The sequence below is a fragment of the Mus pahari genome, chromosome 9 (genome assembly GCF_900095145.1).
Source record: "Mus pahari chromosome 9, PAHARI_EIJ_v1.1, whole genome shotgun sequence".
NCBI lineage: Eukaryota > Metazoa > Chordata > Mammalia > Rodentia > Muridae > Mus > Mus pahari.
The window spans coordinates 40,269,493-40,295,762 of NC_034598.1; the positions used below are offsets into that span (position 1 = coordinate 40,269,493).

At 50.4% G+C, this 26,270-nt stretch overlaps 2 protein-coding genes across 2 annotated transcripts in view; both read left to right on the forward strand.

The window, feature by feature from the left end:
• The first annotated feature begins 1,672 nt into the window (after positions 1-1,672).
• On the forward strand, positions 1,673-14,658 carry Ggt1 (gamma-glutamyltransferase 1). Its single transcript, XM_021205630.1, has 13 exons — positions 1,673-1,968; positions 2,474-2,638; positions 4,032-4,162; positions 4,299-4,385; positions 6,980-7,172; positions 7,477-7,634; positions 9,068-9,217; positions 9,648-9,784; positions 13,177-13,364; positions 13,494-13,621; positions 13,724-13,836; positions 13,928-14,041; positions 14,349-14,658. Exons 2-13 carry the CDS (start codon positions 2,478-2,480, stop codon positions 14,493-14,495), a joined length of 1,707 nt encoding a protein of 568 aa, XP_021061289.1. The 5' UTR covers positions 1,673-1,968; positions 2,474-2,477; the 3' UTR covers positions 14,496-14,658.
• Positions 14,659-17,947: 3,289 nt separating this feature from the next.
• Positions 17,948-26,270, forward strand: part of Ggt5 (gamma-glutamyltransferase 5) — a 29,223-nt gene continuing 20,900 nt past the window's right edge. Inside the window, exon 1 of the mRNA XM_021205667.2 lies at positions 17,948-18,372. Coding sequence (XP_021061326.1) covers positions 18,200-18,372 — 173 coding nt within the window. The 5' untranslated portion in view covers positions 17,948-18,199. The remainder of the gene's footprint in view (positions 18,373-26,270) is intronic.

Below are 26,270 nucleotides of genomic sequence, written 5' to 3' on the forward strand. Positions count from 1 at the left end.
AGCATCCTTTGAAGAAGAGGGGTCTCTCTCCTGGGTCCCCACTGCCTGCAGGGCCTCTAGGAAACCCACCAGAGTTACAGAGAGGGAGGGGTCTGGGCTGGAGGACCAGTGCCTCAGTTTCCCTCCCAACACCGACGTGGGTGTAGCCAGGTTTCTGGCCCTGCACATTCTTTTAGTGAATCCTTGCAAGAACTTGGGGGTGGAGGGGTGGGAAATCGAAGCCCAGGCTTCCCGCAGAGTGTCTTCCGCTTGGATTGAAACATCTGCTCAAAGGGGGCTGGACCAGCCCTCCCTGTCCCAGGAGGAAGGGACAGGGGTCAGGGGTCAGGGCTGCCCACTTCCCAGGCTTTTGGGAAGGAGGAACCCTGCCGGGTGCCTTTGGGGGCTGTTGGGTGGACACAGGATGGCTGGCTAAAGAAAGGTAAAATTGTGCACCGTGGGCATCACGGATGGTTCACCTCAGTGCCCCGAGACCCCAGGACCACTTTAAGTTTACACCTCCAAACCTAAAAGAAAAGAAGCCCAAGATGCCCCAAATGGGCCAGAGCAGCGACCACACCCATCTCCTACCTCCTGCATAGATGGGAGTGTTCTGCATCAAGAATGAATGATGCCACACACGGGACTGCCCTGGCCGCTCAGACCCCCTTGAAACCTTCAGTGTGACTTTCTCACCAGAAGTCCCAGACCCTGACCTAGGTCCTCCTCCCCAGGGCCCAGGGTACCTGTATCAGGTCTAAAGAAGGGTATGAACTGTTCCTTGGACCGCAAGGACAGGACCTGGGTGTCACTATGGATAGGAGAGCCCAGCAGCTGCCTCCTGGGACACCAAACTGACCAGAGGAAGGAAGGAGTGAGACTCCATCTTCAGGTCAGAGTCAGGCCTAGATTCAGGCAGGGAGAGCTGTCGGGGAGACAGGTGGTGTCCCCTCTGCCCTGGGGTTTGGTTCCCTCCTCTGCCTCAAGAGCTGCAAATCTACTTTCCCACTTAAGAGGAGGCAAACACCAAACCCTGTTACGCCCCCACCAACCCCACCCTCTGATCCAAGGGAGAGTAATGTCAGCAATGCGCAGGAGTGTTTTTTTTTTTTTTTTTAATGTGTTTTCCTTGAAGTGTTTGCATGTGTACCGTCTGCATGCCTGGTACCCACAGAGGCCAAAGGAGAGCATCAGATCTCCCGGAACTGGAGAGTTGATGTAAACTGCCATGTGGTTGCTGGGAATGGAACTCAGGTCTTCTGGAAGAGCAGCCAGTGTTCTTAACCACTGAGCCATCTCTCCAGCCCCCCCCCCCCTCTTTTTTTAGATAGGATCTCATACTGTAGCACAGGCTAACCTAGAACTTACTAGGTAGCTGGGCTCAGATCCACACAATTCTGCTTCAGCTCTCTGACTGCGAGGGTTACAGGTGTTAGCCTCCGTGCCCAGTTTTAGAATTTTACACATGCCCATCCAAGTTATTAAAAAACACCCCGGCAGGCAAGTGGTGGCAGTGCCGCACAAAGTCCCACCACAGGTGCGTACCAAGTCCAGTCTCAGGCAGGGCCTGGACCCTTGAACCCTTTTATTCGGTTCACATGCTGCTCTTACTACCAAATCCTGGGCTTACGCATGAATGCCCAGGCCCCTCCCCACCCAGTTCTGTGACCCCTTCCCCGGGCAGCTCTTGGGAGAAGTCATGCATACATGGAAGCCGCTGGCAGCCTCTTTGGCTCCAGAGTTCAATGAGAGACAGGAAGTCAGCGAGAGTCAGAGGAAGCTCTACACATCAGGCACTCCAGAAAAGTTCTGGGCCTGCCTCACACACGTTTGACTTTGTGACTTTTTCAGGAGTACCAGGAGGTAGCCTGCTCTAGCAGTTCAGGGAAGACTGGTCTCTGCAGAGTGTGGGGGGAGTTCCTGCCTATCCATACAGCTGTTTTTCAAAAGCCACCTCCCCAAGAAAGGTGTGGGGGCTCCTACTGGAAGGTAAGTCTTGACCCGTGCAGCTAGTCATTGGGTGCCTCCTTGGAAGAAGAGCGTGATAGATGTCCAACCCCAAGCTATTCCAAGGGTCCAAAGATAGAGCCAGGCTCTCTGCTAGAGTCAGGCACTCAGAAGGAAAGTGTGAAGCCTATCGACCCTGGAGTAGGACAGTGGTGGCTTGGCTTCTTCTGTAAGCAGGTACCCAGGGCGTGTGGAGTCTGAAGGGTCTCCTTGGGAGGCTCTGCTAGGAACAAAGTCCACACGGGGATAAGCCCTGAAGATAAACGGGGATTTGTAATAGCAGAGGTAGGACCCAGAGCTTCTGGTGGAAGGAATGGCGTGGCCAAAGGTCTGGGGGCTGAACAGGAGCCGAGAGGAGGCCTAGGACTGTGTCCCCAGCCTTGTCCCTGAGGCTTGACTTTAGACTGTGCCCAGTTGGGGGCAGGGGATGGGCTGGAGTTCTCAAGGCTGGGCCTTACCTACCCTTCTCTTTCTCACTGGGCAACAGAGCCATGAAGAATCGGTTTCTGGTGCTGGGCCTGGTGGCTGTGGTTCTGGTATTTGCCATCATCGGCCTCTGTATCTGGTTGCCCTACACCTCTGGGAAGCCCGAGCATGTGTACTCCAGGGCAGCGGTGGCCACAGACGCCAAGCGCTGCTCGGAGATTGGACGGTAAGTAGGTCTGCTAGGGCAAGGGCACCCTGGAAGACCAGTGAGCTCGGGCATAACTCAGGTTCCCGTCTGTAAAGCAGACGTAAAGCGTGTCCAGTGAGCTGCTCATCCTTTCCCTGGACTCCTGCTAGCCTCTGCCTAGGGACAAGGGACGGTGACCTGAGAGTCCCTCATTTCAGAGTGTCTCTCCGAAAAAATGCTGCTGTCTGATTTTCATTTTAGATGGTATGGGTTTTGTTGTTGTTTTAAAGAATATGTGTTTGTTTTGCCCGAGGGTATGTTTATGCACCACTTGCACGCCTGGTGCCCTCAGAGGTCAGAAGAGGGCATCGGATCCTCTGGAACTAGATTACAGACAGCTGTGAGCTGTAATGTGCTGGTTGCTGGGAATTGAACCGAGGGCCTCTGGAAGGGCAGCCAGTATTATTAGCCACGGAACCACTCTGCAGGCTCTGCCCACCTTAGAATGTTATCTCATTATATTGTAAAGGTCAGTTTCCATTGAGAGACATAATCAGAAAAACCATATTATTAATTAAAAAGTAGCCCCCCTTTTTTCAATGAAATCATGTATATATGTTTGCTTGGAAAAGAAATATATATATATATATCTTAAAGAAACAAAAACTTTGCAAGGCATGGGGGCACAGGCCTTTAATCCCAGTGCTCAGAAGGCAGTGGATATCTGTAAGTTTGAGGCCATTCTGGTCTACACAGTAAGTTCCAGAGTTATGTAGTGAAAGCCAATCACAGAGAGAGAGAGAGAGAGAGAGAGAGAGAGAGAGAGAGAGAGAGAGAGAGANAGAGAGAGAGAGAGAGAGAGAGAGAGAGAGAGAGAGAGAGAGAGAGAGAGAAGAGAAGCTTCAGAACTAGAGAGATGATTCAGTGATGCAGACTGTGTGCTGCTCTTTCAAAGAACCCAAGTCCAGTTCCCCACACCCCTGTCAGGCAGCTCATAACTGCCTGAAACTCCCATGGGAGGGGATCTGATGCTCTTCTCTGACCCCCATGGGTACCTGCATTACACACACACACACACACACACACACATACCTTAATAAACAAAACCAAACCCCCAAAATGTCACCTGTAACCTCAGCCCTTGGGATAACACCCCGTCTCAATAAGCTAAACAGGTAAATGAGCCAGGAAACAAAAACCTGGCCCAGCTGAGCATGGAAGCTTCTCGCTCTCATCTCAACACTCAGGAGGGTGAGATCTGAGGCCAGCTTGGGCTCCACAGTAAGCCTGATGCAGCATGAGGTTCTGCTCGAAGCAAAAACACTTGGCGTGGGGTCTCGCGTCTGTCTTCTTTTGGGCAGGGTGGCCAGGGTGCGTGGCAGGGTCGTCCTGAAAGTCCTCAGGTTCTTGCCTTCCTTTGGGCTGCTTGTAGGGATATTTTACAGGAAGGCGGCTCCGTGGTGGATGCAGCCATCGCAGGCCTGCTGTGTATGGGACTCATGAATGCCCACAGTATGGGCATCGGAGGCGGCCTGTTCTTCACCATCTACAACAGCACCACACGTGAGTGCCCGTGGTGGGGGCGGGTGAGTGGCTCAGGCTACCCCTCTCCTATCAGACTGAGTTGGGTGGCTCCTGGGCTCCCTTGACTGAAGAGGTTGGGGACAACCTGGCCTGCCAACATGTTTCCTTTCTATAGGAAAAGCTGAGGTTATCAATGCCCGTGAGGTGGCTCCCAGGTTGGCCAATACCACCATGTTCAACAACTCTAAGGACTCTGAAGAAGGTAAGGCATCATAGGAATCAGCATTCAGGGAATGTGTACCTGTCTGAGGCCTGGGGACAGCTCTGGTACCCAGGACACTCTCCCATAACTGGATGGTTAAATCGCCATCGTGGGGGGAGGGGTCGATTCTTTTATTTCTTCTCAGCCCTGCATTGAGGCACCTGTGTGTGCACATGGAGAAAATAATCACGTGGACCCTTGCTGTCCTCCGAGCTCCTGGGCTTGATTCCCAGCACCCACATGGTGGCTCGCAACCACTGGTAATCCCTGTCCAGGGGAATCTGATGTCCTTTTTCTCACTTCCTTGGGCACTTCATACGTATAGTACACGCACGCACATGCAGGCCAAGTACTCATGCACATAAAATAAATAAGTAAATCTTTCTATATGAGTACTCTGTAGCTGTCTGCAGACACACCAGAGGAAGGCATCAGATCCCATGACAGATGGTTGCGAGCCACCATGTGGTTGCTGGGAATTGAACTCAGGACCTCTGGAAGAGCAAGCAGTCAGTGCTTTAACCACTGAGCCCTCTCTCCAGCCCAAGAAAAATCTTTTTAAAAGCCTATTTTGCTTCTATATTGAACACACACAGACCTCTTTCCTTGTCAACATTTCCTAAACAGTTTAGTGGACTGCTAGTTACATAGCCTTAACTAGGGATTAACTACTGCAGGTCAGCACCAGTGATTAAATACACATGGACGGGATGTGGGCATCCGTGCATTTTGGTATTCTTGGGGGTTTTCTGAATGCTGAGAGATGACTTCCAAGGGTCTCTGGGACTGTCCCCTTGCCCAAGTGAGTGGTTTTTGCTGATGAGGCTCTTGGACCCTCCCTGGTCCCCTGGGGCTGGGAAAAAAAAAGATGCCATGTTTGCTCCTGTCCTACAGGGACAGGAAAACCCAGGGAGGTCCTGCAGACCAGTGAGATCACACAACTCCACAGCTAGTACACGGTAAAGCTAGGACTGAACTAGCTTTCGGCTGTGAAAGCAGCCGGCTGAACTTGGAGCAGATGGCCGTCGTGGGTGTTCTCTAGCAGGCAAGGCAGTCAGGATCTGGTCTCGGGTGTCGTTCAGCCCAGGTGGGCAGTGGGGCTTGCTGGGTAATCCAGTGTAGGAATCTGTTTCTAATGAACCCATTCGCTCCTTAAAGGCGTGAACGGGAAAAGGTAAGATGTATTAGGTCAGATGGGGACATTGAAGCACACAGAAAAAAACAAATATAGTCTCGGGACTCAGGTCAGTAGGCAGGAGGAAAGGGCCTGTCTTAGACTTCGTGTCTATTGCCGTGATAAGGCACCACTAGCAAAAGCAGCTTGGAGAGGAAAGAGTTTATTCCACTTACAGTTCCATATAGCATATTTATCATTAATAGCAGTGAGGGCTGGAACCCGGAGGCAGGAGCTGAGGCAGAGGCCATGGAGGGGTGCTGCTTACTGGCTTGTTCCTCGTGGCTTGCTCAGCCTGCTTTCTTATGTAGAACCCAGGACCACCAGCCCAGGGATGGCATCACCCACAATGGGCTGGGCCCTCCCCAGATCAGGCAATAAAGAAATTGCCCTATAGGCTTGCTTACGGCCCGATCTTATGGAAGGCATTTTTTCTCAGTTGAGGCTTCTCCTCCCTGATGACTCTAGCCTGTGTCAAGCTGACATAAAAGCCAGCCAGTAATGGCTCTTGCCACAGAGCTGGCTCATCTTTGTTGATGACCTCGCTTTGGTATAGTCTGGTGGAGTTCAGGAAGCGTGTGGAATAAGAATGACTGAGGGTAGCTTGGATTGAGAGTTGGGAGGCGGGAGGGTTCCGGCTTTCCCCAAGTCTTGTGGACAGCCATAGTCCTGACACAGCCACCCGCTCCCCGTTCTGCACCCTGTAAGAAGTATTTGCTCAACACTACAGAGATCGGCTGTGACCTTAAACTTTTTCCTGGAATGGAGATGAAGCTCAGTGGTGAAGCCCTTATCTAACACCCAGGAGGTCCCGCGTTTGATTTCTAACACTACCCTAGCCACAAATCCCTTCCCTTCCAGGCTACTCTAGCCCCAGCCATTAAATAGATTGGAGAAATGTTACTGCTGCTTTTTTTTTTTTTTTTTTTAATGTGGTGCTAGAAACAAACCGCAGAGTAATGGCACACCAACTCTTTCCCGTTTCCCTTTTTAGGTAGGGTCTTGTTAATCTACCACAGCTGCTCTTGAACTCCTCCTGTAGCCCAGACAGCCCTTAAACCTGAAAGTCTATCTGCCTCAGCTTCTCAGTAGCAGGAATTATAGCCCCGGGGACCATACCAGCCACTAACTAACCTTCCACTGCACCCCCACTCCCACCCCGACCCCCATCTATCTTTTCTCTCTCTCTTCCTTCCTCTCTCTCTCTCTCTCTCTCTCTTTCTTTCTTTCTTTTTTTTTTCCCTTGGTTTTTCGAAACAGTGTTTCTCTGTGTAGCCCTGGCTGTCCTCACTCTGTAGACCAGGCTGGCCTCCAACTCAGAAATCCACCAGCCTCCTCCTCCAAGTGCTGGGATTAAAGGTGTGTGCCACCACTGCCTGGCTCTGTCTTGTCTCTCAAACTCTGCTCATCTGGTTCCTAGGTGGCCTTTCGGTAGCTGTTCCTGGTGAAATCCGAGGTTATGAGCTGGCACACCAACGACATGGCCGACTCCCCTGGGCTCGCCTCTTCCAACCCAGCATCCAGCTGGCTCGCCACGGCTTCCCTGTGGGCAAGGGTTTGGCAGCAGCCCTGGACAAAAAACGGGACATCATTGAGAAGACCCCTGCCTTGTGGTAGGTGGCCTCATGTCCACGTAGCCCATCCTGGGAAGGGCCGGTGGGGCTGCGCTCTGCTTTCAGGAGCCTGTCACTTACTTCGTCTGGAAATTCAGTCAGAGCCTGGTTTAGAGGCCCCAGTGAACAATGAGGCCCGAGCAAAATGGGACACTGGGAACCCCAAGCAAGAGGAGAACCTACCCATGGACAGGCTCCACCCGTGTTTCTCTTCTGCACCCTGAGGGCAAAAGGGTGAGGGGTGGGTGTGAGGTGTAATTGGCTTCCCACACCTAGTGCCTTACACGAGTCCTCTCTGCCCCAGCGAGGTGTTCTGCCGCCAAGGGAAGGTGCTTCAAGAAGGAGAGACGGTGACTATGCCGAAGCTGGCCGATACATTGCAGATACTGGCCCAGGAAGGCGCCAAGGCCTTCTACAATGGGAGCCTCACAGCCCAGATTGTGAAAGACATCCAGGAGGCTGGTGAGTGGGCTGGAGTGAGGGACTCCACAGAAGGAGCCCCGAGTGGCTCCGAGGCTCTCCCTGCCTAGGTTGGCTGGCCTCTGGGTCCTCGGGGAATGCTTGGCGGGGAAGGGTCAGTGTGGATTCCCTTGGATTCGTACCTCCTGGCTCACACCAGGCTGAGCAGCACAGGAAATCCCTTCATGTGAATAGAGGTATGGGCAGAGGGGCTGAGGAAGAACTAGAAGCTTTGGATCTGGAAGAATGACCTGCAAGAAATGAGCCGCAAGGGCAATGGCTGTCAGGCAGAGAGAGAGAGAGAGAGAGAGAGAGAGAGAGAGAGAGAGAGAGAGAGAGAGAGANCTTTGGATCTGGAAGAATGACCTGCAAGAAATGAAGCGCAAGAGAGAGAGATATAGAGAGAGAAAAAAGAGAGAGAGAGAGAGAGAGAGAGAGAGAGAGAGAGAGAGAGAGAGAAAGAGAACAGCTTGGGCTAAGCAGAAGAGGGGAGTTTTGACTCACTGGCAGGGTGACAAGGCCTGTGGACTTGGCCTTACTCACAGCATTCTTGCCCTGACTTATTTGGTTTTTGTTTTGTTTTGTTTTGCTTTGTTTTGTTTTGAGTCAGGGTTTCTCTGTATAGCCCTGGCTGTCCTGGAACTCACTCTGTCGACCAGGCTGGCCTTGAACTCAGAAATCTGCCTGTCTCTGCCTCCCAAGCGCTGGGATGAAAGGCGTGTGGCACCACTGCCCAGCGACTTATTTGTTTTTTAAGATTTATTTATTTATTTTATGTATATGAGTCCACCATTGCTCTCTTCAGACACACCAGAAGAGGGAGTCAGGTCTCATTACAGATGGCTGTGAGCCACCATGCAGTTGCTGGGAATTGAACTCAGGACCTCTGGAAAGAGCAGTCAGTGAGTGCTCTTGACCGCTGAGCCATCTCTCCAGCCCAGCATATTGACTTTAACTGCTGTAAATTCTACTTAGATTAGAGAATTAGGAGAATTCTCCCATCCACCGGGTCATCAATGGGGCAGGAGGAGGGGAGTTGGTAAGGGAAGACGGAGGCAGGTATTCCACACTTGGGAAAGACCCTTGTGCCATAGAGAGGAAAGGTTGGCCGGGAGGTTGTTGTTTGAGCCTGGCATAGGTGGTAAGCACCATTAGTGCCTAGGGGGTCCCGGAGATGGTCAGGGCTATCGGTTTGATGGCCCCGTGAGCCCTTCTGATGGTATAGACCGTCTCCTCACTATGGTACAGACTCATCCTTCTCTTCAGTGGTCACCAGACTCCTTAAACAGCCCTGACCCCACAGCGATCCCTTGGCCATACTTGTCAGTCTCACCCCATACCGTGCCCAATGGCAAACCCAGTCCCACAAGTTACAGCCCTGCCCCCATCCATGACACAATGCCATCGCACAGCCATTGAGCTGCTGTCCCACGCAGGGGGCATTATGACGGTTGAGGACCTGAACAACTACCGTGCCGAGCTGATTGAGCATCCAATGAGCATCAGCCTCGGGGACGCGACCCTGTACGTGCCCAGCGCCCCGCTCAGCGGGCCCGTGCTGATTCTCATCTTGAACATCCTCAAAGGTGAGATGCCTCTCTAGCCCTGCTGAGGAGAAGGGACAGAGACCCAGTGGAATGTCCACCCTGCCTCATGGCTTGTGGCCTCCTGGGGGCAGCGTTGGGTGCCAGGGCTCCTCACAAGGGGTGAGAAGGATAGGGAGTGATGCTTAGTAGCTAGAGGGGGAAGAATGTTCAGGAAGAGTCAGGGAGTTCAAGCCAGGAAGTCTTATCCAGAATGTGCCCCTGGCTGGTCTAAGTGATCCTCCAGAAGCCTGTAGACCCTAAGACTCTCTAGTTGGCATGCCCTAGTCTTAACCATGCCTTTCTCACCTGGCCACTGCTGTCGGTTGTTGTATATTTCCTTTCCTATGGCAGAGGGTGGGGAACATGGCTCAGAGATGTGCTAACCCCTCGAGCCCCAGTTACTACCAGTATGTGCTTGGATACCACTCAGGATACAACTTCTCTCCGAAGAGCATAGCGACCCCTGAACAGAAGGCGCTGACGTATCACCGTATTGTGGAGGCCTTTCGGTTTGCCTATGCCAAGAGGACCATGCTCGGTGACCCAAAGTTTGTCGATGTGTCTCAGGTAAGGGGGTACCCCACAGTGGGCGGGAGACACACCAAAGGGGTGCTGGGTGAGCTCTGAAAACCACCACCCCACTGACTTCATTGGTGCTTTCCGGACAGAGTCTGATTTCAGGGCAGACTCGTCACCCTGACCTCTGGTTGGTGGAGCTCATGGTGTTGGGGAAACTGAGGAAAGCAGACTTGACAGTGGATAATTGGTGTCTTGTTATCCTGCCTCCAAACCCAACACCTCTGCCACCCGGCTCCTATCTCAGATCCTTTGCGCATGCGTGGGCCTTTGACCTGGAAGATTCTGGAGTGCTCAGCATAGAAGGGAGGAATGGGTGGACGGGTTGTGTCTCTCGGGAATGATGAGGGGTATGAGAGGGATTAAGACCCGGTAGGCAGAGAGCCCCACTCTGTATCCAAAATGGCTCCAAATTCAAGGCAACCCTGTTAGCTCAGCCTCTTAGTGCTAGGGCTACAGGCATGAGCCACCAAGCCTACCCTTACTTTCTTTCAGTTTGCAAAAAATGCATCCACAGGGAAAGCATCCTGGAGAGCCACAGTGCACACCTGCATGCTTCCCTTGGACTGTGAGCATTTGCTACAAGTCTTTCCTTTCTCTTTAGCCCCCACTATCTCAGTCTTTGTGTCCCTGAGTAAGAAACCATCGCCACGGTCCAGGGTATATTCCTAAGACCAAGGGTGTCACACACATTGTGTGAGAAAACCAATATCAGGGTCACGTGACTTGTTATCTGCCAGAGGCAGAGCCCCCCCACACCAGGGTCTCCGTATCTTTTAGGTTTAACATTAATCAAATCACATCCTACCCTTTGCCACCATGCCTCTTATGGTAGATCATTTGGTTGCTGTGACAAACCCGGAGAGGAACAGGCTTCTGAGCCTGCAGTGAAGCAGATAGGTAGACCATTGTGGCAGAAAGGTAGGGTGGAGCAAAGATGACTCCGTGGTGACCAGGAGGCAGAAGGCACAGGAAGGGACCAGGGCCATGATCCATCTTTCAAAAGCACATCCCCAGTGACTAACCCATGATCCCCAATAAAGACTCCCCACCTTCTAGACTTCCATCACTTTCCTGTAGTTCGGTGACACTTCCAATCCAAGCCACTTGTCAACCCGGCATTCAGGAGGCTAAGGCACAAGTCAAGGCCAGCTTGCAATGCATACGAAGACCCACCCTTTCACCCTATCTCAAACAAAACAAAACAATCCACTGAGGTCAGAGCCATCAGATCCAGTCTTCTCAGAAAGCCTGAACACATACAGAGGTGAGGGTTTTACTAACCACCTGAGAGTCGTTCAGTGCAATCAAGTAGACGGTCAAATTAACCACCACACTGTTCCACTCCCTTAACCTGCAGAAGACCCTCTGCTGTTTCATTGGTTTCTAAAGCCAGTGGTCTCGAAGCATGGTAGTAGCCTTGTTCTGCTTCCGTTGAGCAGATCCGGGTTGCTACATGCCTTTGCTTGAACTGGGTAGTTTATGCACCCGGCATTGCTGGCATGAGACACTGTCTTTGCGAGTCTGGTATAATAAAGGACACTGAGCCACATTGTGCTTTGAGGCCATACAATTTTTGTAGCACCGACTAACCTGAAATTCACTCCTTAGACCAGGCTGGCCTTGAATTCACAGAGACCTTCTTCCTGTCTCTTCTTTTTGAGTGCTAGAATTAAAAGCATGTGTCACCCTGCCCCCCCCCCCGGGAGGGGCATAGGAATTATTTGATGCTAAGGAGAGTTTGGCAGGGTCTGGAGAGAAAAGAGAAGACCTGATAGCGCTCAGAAAGAACAGCGGGGACTGTTTTAGGGCTTTGGTGGAAACGGAACAGGGTATCTTGCACTGTGAGGGAGGGCGAAGGGAATCTTGTTAATGTATGACTTAAATGGAGGTGAAGGAGAGGTCACAGTTAGTTAAGAAGGACCCCATTATACCAGTAGCCCAGACGTTCCAGAGTCTGGCGGCCTAGAGTCTGTACATTTTCACTGGGGGGAGCGAGAATGGCATGAGCCGTTCTGGAACCTGAGAATCTGGGGCGTACCTTAGAGTCAGAGACTCACAGGCAGGTGGGGTGTCTGCTGGCCCTGTAGCTTCAGGGGTCCCAGAATCTGCTAGTGAGTGGAGCTAGAAAGAGCTGCAGGGTGACTTGAACTGACTGTGGTCTGGGGTAGTGTTTCACTCTTAGAGTCTGGAAACCTGGGGCGACTGCTATAGCTTTACAGATAGATTCTGAACAGGGAGGGGATTTATCAATCACTGCATGGCTAGGAAGTCTCCTGCAGGTGAGTAGTCTGCTTGGCCTTTAGCCTAACCTGACAGGTCCCAGGGTCCCTTTCTTTCTGTCTGTGCCCCCATTTCCTCTACCTCCCCATCCTCTCCCACCCATAGCTCTCAGCAGCCATCCTATGCCCATACCGTGTTTGCATCTTTGTCTTGCCTGTAAACTTCACACATGAACCTGTGTTCATGAGCCCTTGAACCCAAGCTGAGCTCTTCAATGTGCCGTGGCTGTGTGTCCCAAAGCAAGCAAGTCCTTAGCTGCCCCTCCATCTGCTCCTTCTTTAGTGTTTATTTTTCCAGGTAAGGACAACTCCAGGCCAAAGACCTCAAGGCCACTATCCTTTCTCCCACCCACAGTGCCTTCTTCATCTGTCACATGGTTGTCCACAGTCTTCTCTGGGACCCCCAGACGGAACCTATGAAAATCTTTCTCGTAGCAAAAAGCAAAAGTCAAGCCTCTTCCTTCATCCTGTTCATTCTCCATTATCAGGGCTCTGTTTTGTTTTTTTTCCTAAAGACTTATTTATTTATTATATGTAAGTACATTGTAGCTGTCTTCAGACACACCAGAAGAGGGCATCAGATCTCATAAGCCACCATGTGGTTGCTGGGAACTGAACTCAGGAACTCCGGAAGAGCAGTCAGTGCTCTTAACCACTGAGCCATCTCACCAGCCCTTCCTCTCAGGTTTCATTCAAGGCTCTCCACTAGAATGCTTCCTGCTTCTCCTCCTCTATTCCTGTCATCTGGCCTCCCATTTCCAGTACTTTCCCTTCTACTAGTGTTTTTTCCATGTTAAGCCGATCAAGACCCAAATATTCCCTGCTGATTCTTCAGCTCTGACCACTTGGCACAAGTCCCACAAACAATCACACAGATCATGTAAGAACATGGCAAGGGACAGACAGACACAAGCTGGAGGTTAGAGAGGGTGTCAGGCAGGATTTAGAAGGTACTGTCCCTGGTCCTGGGGAGGTCCTGGTTTAGCATAGAGGTAAGATCCATGGCTGGGGCTTCCTAAGACCAGCTGGGACAGCCCTGTTGCATCCCCTTCCCGCCTCCTCCCTCCTAACCTCCTCAGGCCAGCTCTGGGGTCTCGGCAGGTGATCCGCAACATGAGCTCTGAGTTCTACGCCACCCAGCTCCGGTCCCGCATCACGGATGAAACCACCCACCCAGCCGCCTACTATGAGCCTGAATTCTTCCTTGAGGATGATGGGGGCACCGCTCACCTGTCTGCAGTTTCAGAGGATGGCAGCGCTGTGGCTGCCACCAGTACCATCAACCTTTAGTAGGGGCTGGGCAGAGTAGGGACCTAGGGGTGGGTGGGTGGGTGGGGCTCGTAGTGAGTGTTCTTTGCCTGGGCTGGGTGGGGAAATGGCTGGGTTGTATATCCTTATCTGAGCTGGCCTATCTTCAGCTTTGGCTCCAAGGTCCTGTCTCGGGTCAGCGGCATCCTGTTCAATGATGAGATGGATGACTTCAGCTCGCCCAACTTCATCAACCAATTCGGGGTAGCCCCCTCACCAGCCAACTTCATCAAGCCAGGTGCAGGGTGGGAATCCTGGGATGCAGGATGTGAGTTGGGAGGGGGCCGGTACCCTAGGCAGGCAGCTGACCGGCACCCCTGTCTCCTCCTATGGATCATAGGTAAGCAGCCTCTCTCATCCATGTGCCCCTCAATCATCGTGGATAAGGACGGCCAGGTTCAGATGGTGGTCGGAGCCTCGGGGGGTACCCAGATCACCACATCCGTTGCACAGGTGTGTGACTTTTGCCTGCCCTTTCCTGCCCCCTTCTCTCTCTGCCCTTGCTCCCGGGCTATGCTGACATCTTGCTATGCTTTCCCACCAGGCCATCATCAACAGCCTGTGGTTCGGATACGATGTGAAGAGAGCCGTGGAGGAGCCCCGGCTGCACAACCAGCTTTTGCCTAATACCACAACGGTAGAGAAACACATGGATCAGGTAGGCTGGGAGCTGAGGAGACAGAATCATGGTGTGGGATGAGAGAGCATCCTAGAGACTGGCAAACAGGGGCAACGCCCCCTGGCCAAGGCGTGGGGTCTCTAGGCCCTCAGCAGAGATCATCCTGAGTCCTTGCTCAATGTCAGCCAAACAGCCATTCCTAGGAGACCTTGGAAGCTCAGGCACCTCTAAGTCTTCCTGCTCACGTGACCAGAAGTAGTTCTAACTGGGCTTGTGAGACCCATGACCATACAGGAATGGCTCCAGCCACATCTGTGGCCCTGTCCTCTCACCCACCCACCCCCAGGTGGTGACTGCAGGCCTGAAGACTCGGCACCACCATACAGAGGTCACGCCCACCTTCATCGCTGTAGTTCAGGCTGTCGTTCGAGCATCAGGCGGTTGGGCAGCTGCCTCAGACTCCAGAAAAGGCGGGGTACCCGCTGGCTACTGAGTGCCCGGAAGAGGCAAGACTGACCTGCAGCCAAGGGACGAAAATGGGAACAGGAACAAGAGTGGGACGCTGGAGAACATGCCGCCCCTGGGTGGGACAGAGGAGCGCAATAAACGGAGGCCACCGCCAAGCTGCGGGAAGGCTTTGCGGGCTGGACTTTCCATATCATAGGCTTTAGTGACTTGTGTATGAAATGGAGCCATCTGGCTTGGAGAATGACGAGGCAGGATCCTAAGAGTCACCGTGATGTTAGTCATGAAGCTAACACCAACTTTTAAGTGGGGGATCCCACTGTGCCTGAGCGTTAAAGGGATGGGGTAAACAGAACACCTAAATTGTCCTAAACTGTGACACTTGCAATATCAGCCACTAGAGGGCGCCCCGACCTTGCCGTTAACTGGGACAAAGCAGCCACGTAGCCGTGGGTGGAGAATGCTTCCAGGACACATGTGGGCTCTCATTGGCCCGCACTTAGTGGGTAAAACTGAAGGAGAGTAGATTAGAGACAAAAACAAGGCAATTTGGCTAAGGCCATACTTGAGGTCACTTTCCAAGCACAACCCAGAGTGAAAGCCAAGCTTGTCTTGCAAGAGGCCCAGTTCTCAAAAGACAGCAGGTCCGCCAGCTATAGAAAAAAACATCAGATCCACGAGGGGAACACAGCTCAAAATGGATGAGCCCCAAAGAGCACCATTAGATACATCCCTAAGACCCAAGGTCTTAGTTAGGGTTTCTGTTGCTGCGATGAAACACCATAACCAAAGCAGCTTGGGGAGGAAAGGGCTTATTTATTTGGCTTACACTTCAACATCACAGTTGACCGTCAAAGGAAGTCAGGGCAGGCACTCAAACAGGCCAGGAACCTGGAGCCAGGAGCTGATACAGGGGCTATGGAAGAGTGTGGCTTGCTCCTCATGGCTTGCTCAGTCTTCTTTCTTATAGAATCCAGGACCTTAAGCCCAGGGATGGTGCCATCCACAATAGGCTAGACCCTCCTCCATCAATCAGTAGTTTAAAAACTGTCCTGCAGGCTTGCCCACAGCTGGATCTCAGGGAGGTGTTTTCTCAGTTGAGGCTCCCTCTCTGATGACTCTAGTTTGTGTCAAGTTAATATAAATCTAGCCAACACACTCTTTAAGGGCAGCCCCTTGTGCTGTGTCAACTCACAGCTGTGACCACGAGGTAAAGAGACACTTAGAGACAATGTAGAAGTGAGCCACGGGAGTAGTCACAGCCTAAGAACTAAATATTGACCCTCGAAGTGAGCACAAGTTGGGGTCCCTGAAGGAAGGGGCCCAGTGGCTGGAGGAGGGTTCCAGGAGGCTAGACAGTCCTGGTGCTTCCAACCTGCCCACGGGAAAGCAGGGTCTTCCTGTAGGTGTGCTCCATGTCTGAGCTCTATCTCTGGGGCTCCTTGGGGAAGACAGAAGCTGGGCTGAAGGTGTGTGTGTGTGTGTGTGTGTGTGTGTGTGTGTGTGTGTCAGTCATTCCTCAATCCATATTTGAAGGGGAGAAAGCAGGATTCCCTAGGCCAATATACTGAGGTATGGTATGTCAGTGTTTCATGCCCCAGGGGACTGGCCGGAGATTTCCATGGACCCAGGGTGCTTGAACTGTACCGCGCTCTCCCAGACCCACTGCGTGTAGCCCAGAGCTTCTTTGGAGACCTGGGGACTTGAGTGACCGTCCCCTTTCTCATGTCCTTTTCATGTTACTTCCTGGGTAAGGGCCTTTGGAGACACCTCCCCAGCCAAGTCCAGTATGATAGCAAGTCTTGAGAATCTGCAGAGCCGCCTCTGAACTCTGGGCTGTGCCTGACCAGCATGTCCCAGCCAGGGACAGGGAGGGGAAGATAACCTACCCTTGCGTCTGCTTGCTCCCCCACACTGCTTTGGCCTTAGGGGACTGTGACCGGTGGGTGGGCTGGCCTACATTCAAGAATGTGCTTCGGTTTCTGGTTGAGCAATGACATTGTAGTGTTGGGGACAGCGGGGATGGGGAAGACTCCCACAGACACTCCCCCCTCCCTCTAGGAAGATGTGGGAACAGGCTTATGGGGAAACAGCCTCCCTGGCCCAGGCTGAGCCGGGACTCTGGGCGTGACACTTAACAGGATGGGTGACCAGCGCGGGCATTCCCTCTCTGGGCCACATTTATTTTTATTTTTTATTTTTTATTTTCTTTCTTTCTTTTTCTTTTCTTTCTTTCTTTCTTTCTTTCTTTCTTTCTTTCTTTTTTTTTTTTTTTTTTGGTAGTGCCAAGCCAGGGGTATAAAGATGGGGGTGGGGCATGCTCAGTGGAAAGAGAGTGAGGGATGATGGGAAGGCACTGAAACCAAGAGTTCAGATCAGGGCTCTTCTGCCCTTCACAGCTATTAAGTCTGATCACAAGAGCACATTGGTGGGTCCTCACTCCTCCAGCTGCTTCCCACTGGAACATCCTGAGACCACAGAAAGACAGGACCCAAGCCAGGTCCCCCAGAGGAGGAGGCTCACCAGCACAGGAATAGCCCTGAGTACTTCTGGACCTAGCAGGTCAGCCAGAGGGGCTCTGAGCTGCAGAAAAAGGGAGGGCACCTGGGCAGGACAGCCTCACCCTTTAGAGGTCTAAGGTTGAGTTTCTGGGTCACTATGTCCCAGTGGATGATTCAGCAGCACTGGGTATCGGGGCATTGGATATCTGGCCTGCCTGCTCACCCCCTTCCCACCCCATGCTCAGATGTATGCGGGAGGGTGTGCCAGGCTGTAATAAAATGGTCCTGATGAGGCTGGAGAGATGGCTCAAGAGTTAAGAGCACTGACTGCTCTTCATGAGGTCCTGAGTTTAAATCCCAGCAACCACCTGGTGGCTCGCAACCATCTGTAACGAGATCTGATGCCCTCTTCTGGTGTGTCTTAAGACAGCTACAGCATACTTTAAATAAATAAATATTTCAAAAGTATTTTAAAAGATTTATTTCTTTAAAAATTAAAATTAAAAAAAATGAAATAAAATAAAACGGCCCTGAGTGGCTACCACGGTCCACTTTCAGCCCCATCTCTGTACCAGCTGGGTGATTAGATTGAGAGGCTTCCCGGGTGGAACCAGTTGAGAGTGGAGGCTGGGGGGTGGAGTTTCACCCTGCAAGAGACACCCTGACCCTGAGCAGTTGGGAGGCAGGAAAAACAGTGAGAGAGGTTCCCTGAGTCCCATGTTCCAGTTCCCCTGGGTGCAGTAAGCAGAGCATTCACATTCCCAGTGGCACTGGGATCGAGGAGTCTCTGGGTGGTGCTGGGGCAGCAGGGCAGGCCATGGGATCCGCCGGCGGTGAAAGAGTTAACCGCGGCAGCTGGCTCTTCTCAATTAAAAAAAAAAAAAAAAAAAAAAATCCTTGTAGATGCCTGGCCTGCCTCCAGGGTTGAGCCTTGGGAGCTAAAAACTGGAAGTTCAGACCCGTGGCTAGTTCTGCCTCTGGAGGAGAGTGTAGCAGCAGCTTGACCACAGCCTGTTGTCTGTCTATCCATAAACCCAGGCTGGCTGGCTTCCTGTTGCTCCTTTGTAACCTGCCTGGTCACCTATCTGTAAGGCTGTCTGTTATCCTTTCTGTCCAGTTGTCTGGCCTGTGTGGCTGTCTGTCTTGACCCTTCAGTCAGTTTGTCCCTCTCTCTCTGTCCACTGCCCTGTGTGTCCAGCTGCCTCCCTCTCTCTCCCTGGACCACTGAGTCATGGCATGGGGCCACAGGGCCACGATCTGCCTGGTCCTGCTGGGTGTAGGTCTGGGTCTGGTTATCGTTGTTCTGGCTGTGGTCCTTTCTCCTCGTCAAGCCTCTTGCAGTCCCAGTGCCTTCTCGCGTGCTGCGGTAGCGGCTGACTCCGAGATCTGCTCAGATATTGGACGGTGAGTAAGAAGTGGGTGTGAGCTCAGTGGCCCTTGGCAGCTAGCTGGCTGCGCCTGGAGACTGTATAACTGTGATGGGGTGTGAAGAGGGACACATGAGTGCCGGCTGTGCTTGTGGTGGGGTAAGGGCCATGTGGGGTTTGGCTTCCTACAGCAGTCCCAGGGCCCTTGCATAGAATGGTGGATGTGTGTCCATAGGGAAGACAGGGACTTGGGACAGCATTGCAAAGATAGTGTGAGCCTATTGTTGAAGAAGATCAGCTACAGAGTGCTGGTTGGAAAGGCAGACTGAACGAGACCTGTGACTTTGACCCTGCTGGTCCTGACCAAGACTGGATCTTTTTCAGAAACCTGGGCAACCTTCCAGGAAACCCAGCCCATGGGAAGCCTCTGCTACCCACCATGCTGCCACAGGACTATCCTGAGGCAAGAAGTCACTCCTGGTCCCCTGCCTCACACTGGGGCCCTGAAACCTGGGCAAGTCTCTCCTTCTGTCCAGTCATCTGGGTCTCCTTCCCAGAATGTCTGCCTGGTAGCCCACTGTCAGGGTTCAAGTGCTTTGTAAACCCAAGGCTGGGTCCTGCAACAGGCAGAGTGGTGGTCCTGGCGCAAAATACTATACTAGCATGCTTTTTTTGGACTGTTATTGAATTCACCTTCTGTCTGTCTGTTCGTCTATTCTTTTTTTTTTTTTTTGATATTCTTTTTTTTTAATTAATTTTTTTATTATTATTATTATTTTCTTTATTTACATTTCAAATGCTATCCCGAAAGTTTCCTTGTTCGTCTATTCTTCCTTCCTTCCTTCCTTCCTTCCGTCCATCCTTCTTTCTGTCTGTCTTTCCTTCCACCCTTCCTTCTGTCTGTCCTTCCTGCTGTCTGTCCTTCCTTCCTTCTGTCTGTCTTTCCCTCTGTCCTTCCTTCCTTCCTTCCTTCCTTCCTTCCTTCCTTCCTTCCTTTCTTCCTTCCTTCCTTCTGTCCTTCCTTCTGTTTATCCTGCCTTCCTTCTCTCCTCCCTTATTCCATCTGTCTACCCATTCTCTTCCACCCCTCTCGCTCACAGTAGCCCCCAACCCTGCTAACCCAGGCCTCTGAGTTCCCAGACTTCCTGGCGGATTCACGTCTACATTTAACTTGGAAGTCGATGGGAATAGCAGCCCAGATCAGTCCTTTCTACGTCACATGGCGTTCCCAAGGGATGCAAGAGTTAAGACCAACCGTTGCTCTGTCTCCGTTTAATCCTCCCAGAATGCAAAGTTGTAACTGAGGTGGGGTATGTGTGCACGCTCAGGCCCCACAGAAAGCCAGCCAGAAGAGCAGCCTCCATAACAAAGGGGTGTGCTTCTACTACCTGTGAGGAGGCTCTCTGAACAGCGAGGGTTGGTCTGCACGAGGGCCAGGCTGTGGTCGGTACTAAGAGTCTGCACTCTAAACTCTCAAGCTTCCCCTGGTGGAAAGCGGATGTGGGTTCCCCCACAGTGTTTTGTTAAACTCTCCTTGCTTCCTGTTCTTGTTTTAAGAAGTCAAGGGTGGGAGGGCACCTATGGATCCGGCTACTTACTGTGAAAGAATGGTCAGTGACCACAGCCAGGCTAGGCCTTCAGGAAGGTGCCGTTGTATGTCTCCTGGCCAAGAGCTTTCCATTCGACTTAGGATGTCTGCCCAGGGAAAGAACCTGGCCAGCGTCACCACGGGAAGTCTTGGTGCTACTGGTATTCTCCCCTACCATTGCTACTGCTGTTCTTGCTGGGATGGGAAGGCTGTGGAAGAGTCAGTCTTTCTAAAGTCCCTCACCTCTCCCCTCGAACGCCAGTGTGTCCAACCCTAGGTACTTAATGGCCACACCTTTATTTACCGAAATCACAGAAGGTAAGGCTGCTTTGGGGTTCTGGCGAATAGGTTTCTGGAGGGCTGCCGTCTGGACTGACACTGGGCTACAAGTTGGGGTGACAATTGAACCCCAAAGGCTGAGTGTCGCCTGCTGCTTCATGCCCACCTGGCATCCGAGGGTTACACTCTTAGTTCAGAGGAGAGCAATAGCACAAGCCAAGCTCTATGGCACCATGCGGGCCTCAGGTTCCTCTCTGTGACATGGATTTTAGGCTGCCACCTCCTTCATGGGACGGCTGAGAACACACAGGTGAATTCACCTCACACACTGGACGTGTTCCTTCAGTAGCTCTGAGGACAGTCATTTGCCTGGGTTCATCTGGACATAGGCCAAGATCTCAGGACCCAAGGGAAGATTAGGGTGTGTCTCCTGGTCCCCATCTTCCAGGACTTGGGCTTCGGTTTCTCCTCTTTCTTCCTCTCAGCCTGAAACTTGATCTGAGACCTTCCTTGTTCTCCGTATTCCTGGCCAGCTCAACAGGAAGTGTCCACCTTCTCCGACCACTGGGGCTCAGGATGAAAAGCTCTTTCCACCTAGGGATGGCACACACGTAAGCAAATGCCTGTGTGAACACACACGGCTGAGTGAGCCTGTCCAGGCTGTAGTGGTGACACCAGAGCAGCCTGTCGGTTCCTTGGGTACAAGTGCGTGGGGAATGTTTCAGTCTTCTGCTGACCCAGACTGATCACATTTCCCAAGTGAGGGAAGCCAGGTCCTGGAAGCTGAGTCACCTGCCTCGCCTCTTACAACTAGCTAGTAGGAATATAGCCCTACTATAGCAGGGCTATTATAGACCCAGGCTCCTGGCTTATGCCTGTGGCTGTGGGGTTGGGGATACATGTGGCTAAGTCATGGGCCCTGCAACATCTAATATGTTTGTCATAGATTAAAAATGGGAGGGGGGCTGGTAAGATGGCTCAGCAGGCAGGTAAGAGCACTGACTGCTTTTCTGAAGGTCCTGAGTTCAAATCCCAGCAACCACATGGTGGCTCACAACTACCCGTAATGACATCTGATGCCCTCTGGTGGGTCTGAAGACAGCTACAGTGTACTTATTTGTAATAATAAATAAATCTTTGGGCGGAAACAAGAAGGGCCAACCAGAGCGGAATGGGGTTGGCTGGAGCAGTTCCCAACAATCAGATGAAGGCTCACAACCATCTGTACAGCTACAGTGTATACTCATATACATAAAATAAATAAATAAATCTTTTTAAAAAATGGGAGGGGTAGGCGCCTGCTTACTGGTACAGAACTTGCCTAACATACATGAGGTTCCCGGTTACATTTCCATCAGGGTAAAATGAGGAACAACTATACTCTGTCATGACCTAGGGACACAATGTAACCAAGCGGGACACAGCCCTGCCTTTGTGGAAGGAAATACAAACAGATCTGTGACTATGTTGCATGGTTAGGCAGGATCATTGTTTATGTGAAGTTTCTGTTCTGTGAAACTCTCTCTCTCCGGGCTCTCAGTTTTGTGTTGATCAGGACAATTCCCTTGGCTTAGTCATCCCCAGGGTGATGACGGTTGGGAGCCATCATGCCTAGCAGCATGGAGCGATTCCCTACCCTCTTGCTGCCATGTTTTATTAGGTTGTCCATTAGATGTGTTTTCTGTCTTGTTATCTCTCTCCCTTTAACATGCAGCGAGTCTTAAGCCTCCTTTGTATTCCTAGTATGAACCCTGCTTAATAGGGACTCAATATGACTTTTTATATCATAGGCGATCACAATTGGACTTACTAATTTTTGTCTTGATGATCAGCAATCTCTGTGATTTTCCTTTGTTACAATACCTCATCACCTTAGGTTTGGTTCTGCATGTGGATTCACTCCAGGGCCCTTGTGCACACCAGGCACACGCTGCACCCGCGAGCCACACTTTTATCATATTTGATATCAGATTCATGTTGATCCCATAAAGAACCTGGAAGCTGTGTTTTCTTTTCCCATCGCTGTGCTAAAATACCCCGACGACAACAACTTTATTCTGACTCACAGTTCAAGATTCAGTTCATCATGGTATAAAAGTCAAGGCAACTGGTGCGTGAAGGAACAGTCGCATCCACCATCAAGACAGCAAACAAGGTAGACAGTGGTGGCCACGCCTTTAATCCCTGCACTCGGGAGGCAGAGGCAGGCGGATCTCTGAGTTTGAGACCAGCCTGGTGGAGAGAGAGAGAGAGAGAGAGAGAGAGAGAGAGAGAGAGAGAGAGAGAGAGAGAGAGATCCAGGACCAGGACAGCTAGGGCTACACAGAGAAACCCTGTCGCAAAAACACACACACACACACACACACACACACAGAGAGAGAGAGAGAGAGAGAGAGAGAGAGAGAGAGAGAGAGAGAGAGAGAGAGAAGACAAGGAAAACAAAAGCTCGGTTTATTTCTCCTTTCCATACAGTCCAGGGTCCCTCTCCAGAACCCATCAAACCACAGCAGGTGGATCACACCGCAACTAACCTAATCAAGAGAATCCCTTCACACATGTGCCAGTCGCCCAGGTGTGATTCTAGGTCGCTTACAGATGATACTACGCACCGCAAAGGTGCAATCTCTCTGTCTCTCTGTCTCTCTGTCTCTCTGTCTCTCTGTCTCTCTGTCTCTCTGTCTCTCTGTCTCTCTCTCTCTCTCCACCCCCCTGGAAGGTAGAGGCTTATTTTGTGTTGTTTTAAAATGGGCTGCTCCACCTTTACATATTAAGAAGAATTTACTGGCTAAGCCTTCTGCACGAATTTGGATCTCACAGGTCTTCTCAGGGTTATGTTAAGGGTGAGCTCTCCACTTGGCACATTTGGGAAGTGGCGGAACTTTAAGAGGCAGGCAGACTGGGGGGCCTTGTGAGTTCTGGGGCAAAGAAGAGGACTGGGGGACCCCTGTTTCTCCATTTTCTTTTTTTTTTTTCACCCTCTGGGAGATTGATTCTGTGCTACCAAACACAGAGCCACAGACACACTAGCCCACGGACAACTCCTGGGCCGTGAATCAAAATGACCCTTTTCTTTATAAGAGTTGATTATTTCAGTATTTGTTACAGTAGCAGAAAGCTGACATCCCCCTATGCTTGAGGGCTTTGTGTATATGAATGTGAAACCTTTAAACAGTAGCTGCTGTTTCTGTAGTAGCTACCAAGTCTCTATGTTTTAAATATTTACACTTATTTATTTATTTATTTATCTATTTATTGAGGGAGGAGGGGGAAGGGGAGGGAGAGGGAGAGAGACAGGAAGAGGGGGAGAGAGAGAAGGAGGGAAGAAGAGAGGGAGGGAGGGAGGGAGGGAGAGAGAGAGAGGGAGAGAGAGAGAGAGAGAGAGAGAGAGAGAGAGAGAGAGAGAGAGAGAGAGAGAGAGAGAGAGAGAGAGAGAGAGAGACAGAGTTAGTTTTCTTGTTTCATCATGTGGTTTGGAAAAGGCACTTAAATCACCAGGCTTGGCAGCAAGCACCTTTTCCCACTGAACCGCCTCACCAACCCAAGTTTCTATTTCTTTGTGTGAATTACAAGAAGCTAGTAAACCCTTTCTTTTCAAGAAACGTGTCCAGTTTATTCACACTGTCACGTGTCCAGTTTATTCACACGGTCACATGTATCCACACACAGCTTTTTTGTTTGTTTGTTTGTCTTAAACATGATACCCTTTCTAGGCATGGTGCCAGACATCTACCTACAAACCCAGCACTTGGAATGATTCTGAGTTTGAAACTAGCCTGGTTCACATAGCAAGACTCTGCGTAGCATCTTTTGGATGTTTACAGGGGCCTGTAACGAATCTTTGTTCCTGATCTGCCTTGATGGGACTGAACCAGTGGACCTTATAACAAAGCGACATTTGGCTTTGCTGGTTTCCCTTTTAGTGTTGGCAGCTAAGTGCTTGGGCTTTGAGCAAGGTAGGCAGAAGCTGGATCTGAGCCACACCCTTGGCTGGTGATTATATTGACTGGTCTATTTGTTTCTCCTTGTATTACTTCCTGCTTCTATCTTGATTTCTTTTTTCTTCCATTCCCGTGGACTTACAGTTGCTGTTTATGTCTAGGAATGTAGTTTAGGGCTAAAGCATTCATCCCCCTGTACATTAAGGCCCTAATTCTCAGTCTCAAAAACAAACAAAAAAACCAACTCTTTTTTTTAAAGGTATGCATGTTGAATTTATGTTTGAAATACAGCTTAAGAAACACATGATAACAAATTACAAGTTGTTTCTGGCTAAGTCATAAAGAAGAGGCTTATAATATAAAAGTCATAAAGAAGAGGCTTATAATATGAAAGTCATAAAGAAGAGGCTTATAATATAAAAGTCATAAAGAAGAGGCTTATAATATAAAAGTCATAAAAAAGAGGCTTATCTTGACTTGGGGCACTGGTCCAGGATTGAGCATCTGGTAATGTCTTCTTGCTGGCAGACTCCACAAGCGGGGTGGAGTCCAATGTGACTGAAGAAAGAGACAAAACAAAAGTGAATTCTCAAATTTACAATTTTGTCATTACTAATTAATGATGTGCTTTAACCATGATCCCCTTTCCCAGACCCTTACACGCCGGAGTGTTACTATTGACTCCTGGAGGATTGCCCTGTTTTATTATGCTTTATATTTATTTATATTTACATTTTGTTTGTTTGGGTTTGTTTTTTTTTTCTTTTTCTTTAAAGAAATATTTTGTGTGTATGAAAGTTTACAGTCATGTAAGTATGGACGCCACTTGTGTGCCTGGTGCCCAAGGAGGTCAGAAAAGGCCACCAGGTCTGGAGATATGGAGGGTTGTGAGTAGCCATGTGGGTGCTGGTAACTGAACGGTGGTACTCTGGAAGAACAGGAAGTACTTTTAGCTCCTATCCAGCTGCTGCTGCTGCTGCTGCTGCTGCTCCTCCTCCTCCTCCTCCTCCTCCTCCTCCTCTTCTTCTTCTTTTTCTTCTTCTTCTTCTTCTTCTTCTTCTTCTTCTTCTTCTTCTTCTTCTTCTTCTTCTTCTTCTTCTTCTTCTTTTTCTTCTTCTTCTTTTTCTTCTTCTTCTTCTTCTTCTTCTTCTTCTTCTTCTTCTTCTTCTTCTTCTTCTTCTTCTTCTTTTCAGATTATTATAATATCCAGCAGGAATCCCTTTAAGTCAGAAACTATACCTTTTTAAATTTAATTTATTTTTTTATTTTTTATTTATTTTTATTTTTTGTTTATTTTTTGTTTTGTTTTTTGTTTTGTTTTGTTTGGATTTTTCAAGACAGGGTTTCTCTGTATAGCCCTGGCTGTCCTGGAACTCACTCTGTAGACCAGGCTGGCCTTGAACTCAGAGATTTGCCTGCCTCTGCCTCCCAAGTGCTGGGATTAAAGGCATGCACCACCACTGCCTGGCTTTAATTTTATTTTTATGTGTATGAGTATTTTGTTACACGTATATACATGATCACATTCATGCCTTGTGCCTTCAGAGGTCAAAGGTCAAACGGAGACACTGGCTCTCCTGAAACTGAAGGCACAAAGAGTTTCGAGCCATTCTATGGGTACTGGGAATCACACCTTGGTCCCCTGCCGTGGACTGGACTCAGTCTGCCCCTCAACCAGCAGGAGAATCAGGGTCCCAGTATTCAGGTGAGCAAAAAGTCGGCAAAAAGTGACAAACAGACACTGACACAGAGAGTGAGCTATATCTGAATGTAATTTCTCAAAGCAAGCATCAGACTTATAATACAGAAGAAAATAAGGAAGTTAGGTGACACATCAGTCAAGTACATTGAGGTTACCTGATGCAAAAATGACTCTTTACACAAAACAGAAATGCATACACAAAAGGGACCAGGCAGTATTTACAACTGGGATAAAAATCAGTGTTTACAACTGGGATCAAAAACAGCCTCGGGCTGGTGAGATGGCTTAGCGGGTAAGAGCACCCGACTGCTCTTCCAAAGGTACAGAGTTCTAATCCCAGCAACCACATGGTGGCTCACAACCATCCTTAACAAGATCTGGCGCCCTCTTCTGGAGTGTCTGAGAACAGCTACAGTGTACTTGCATAT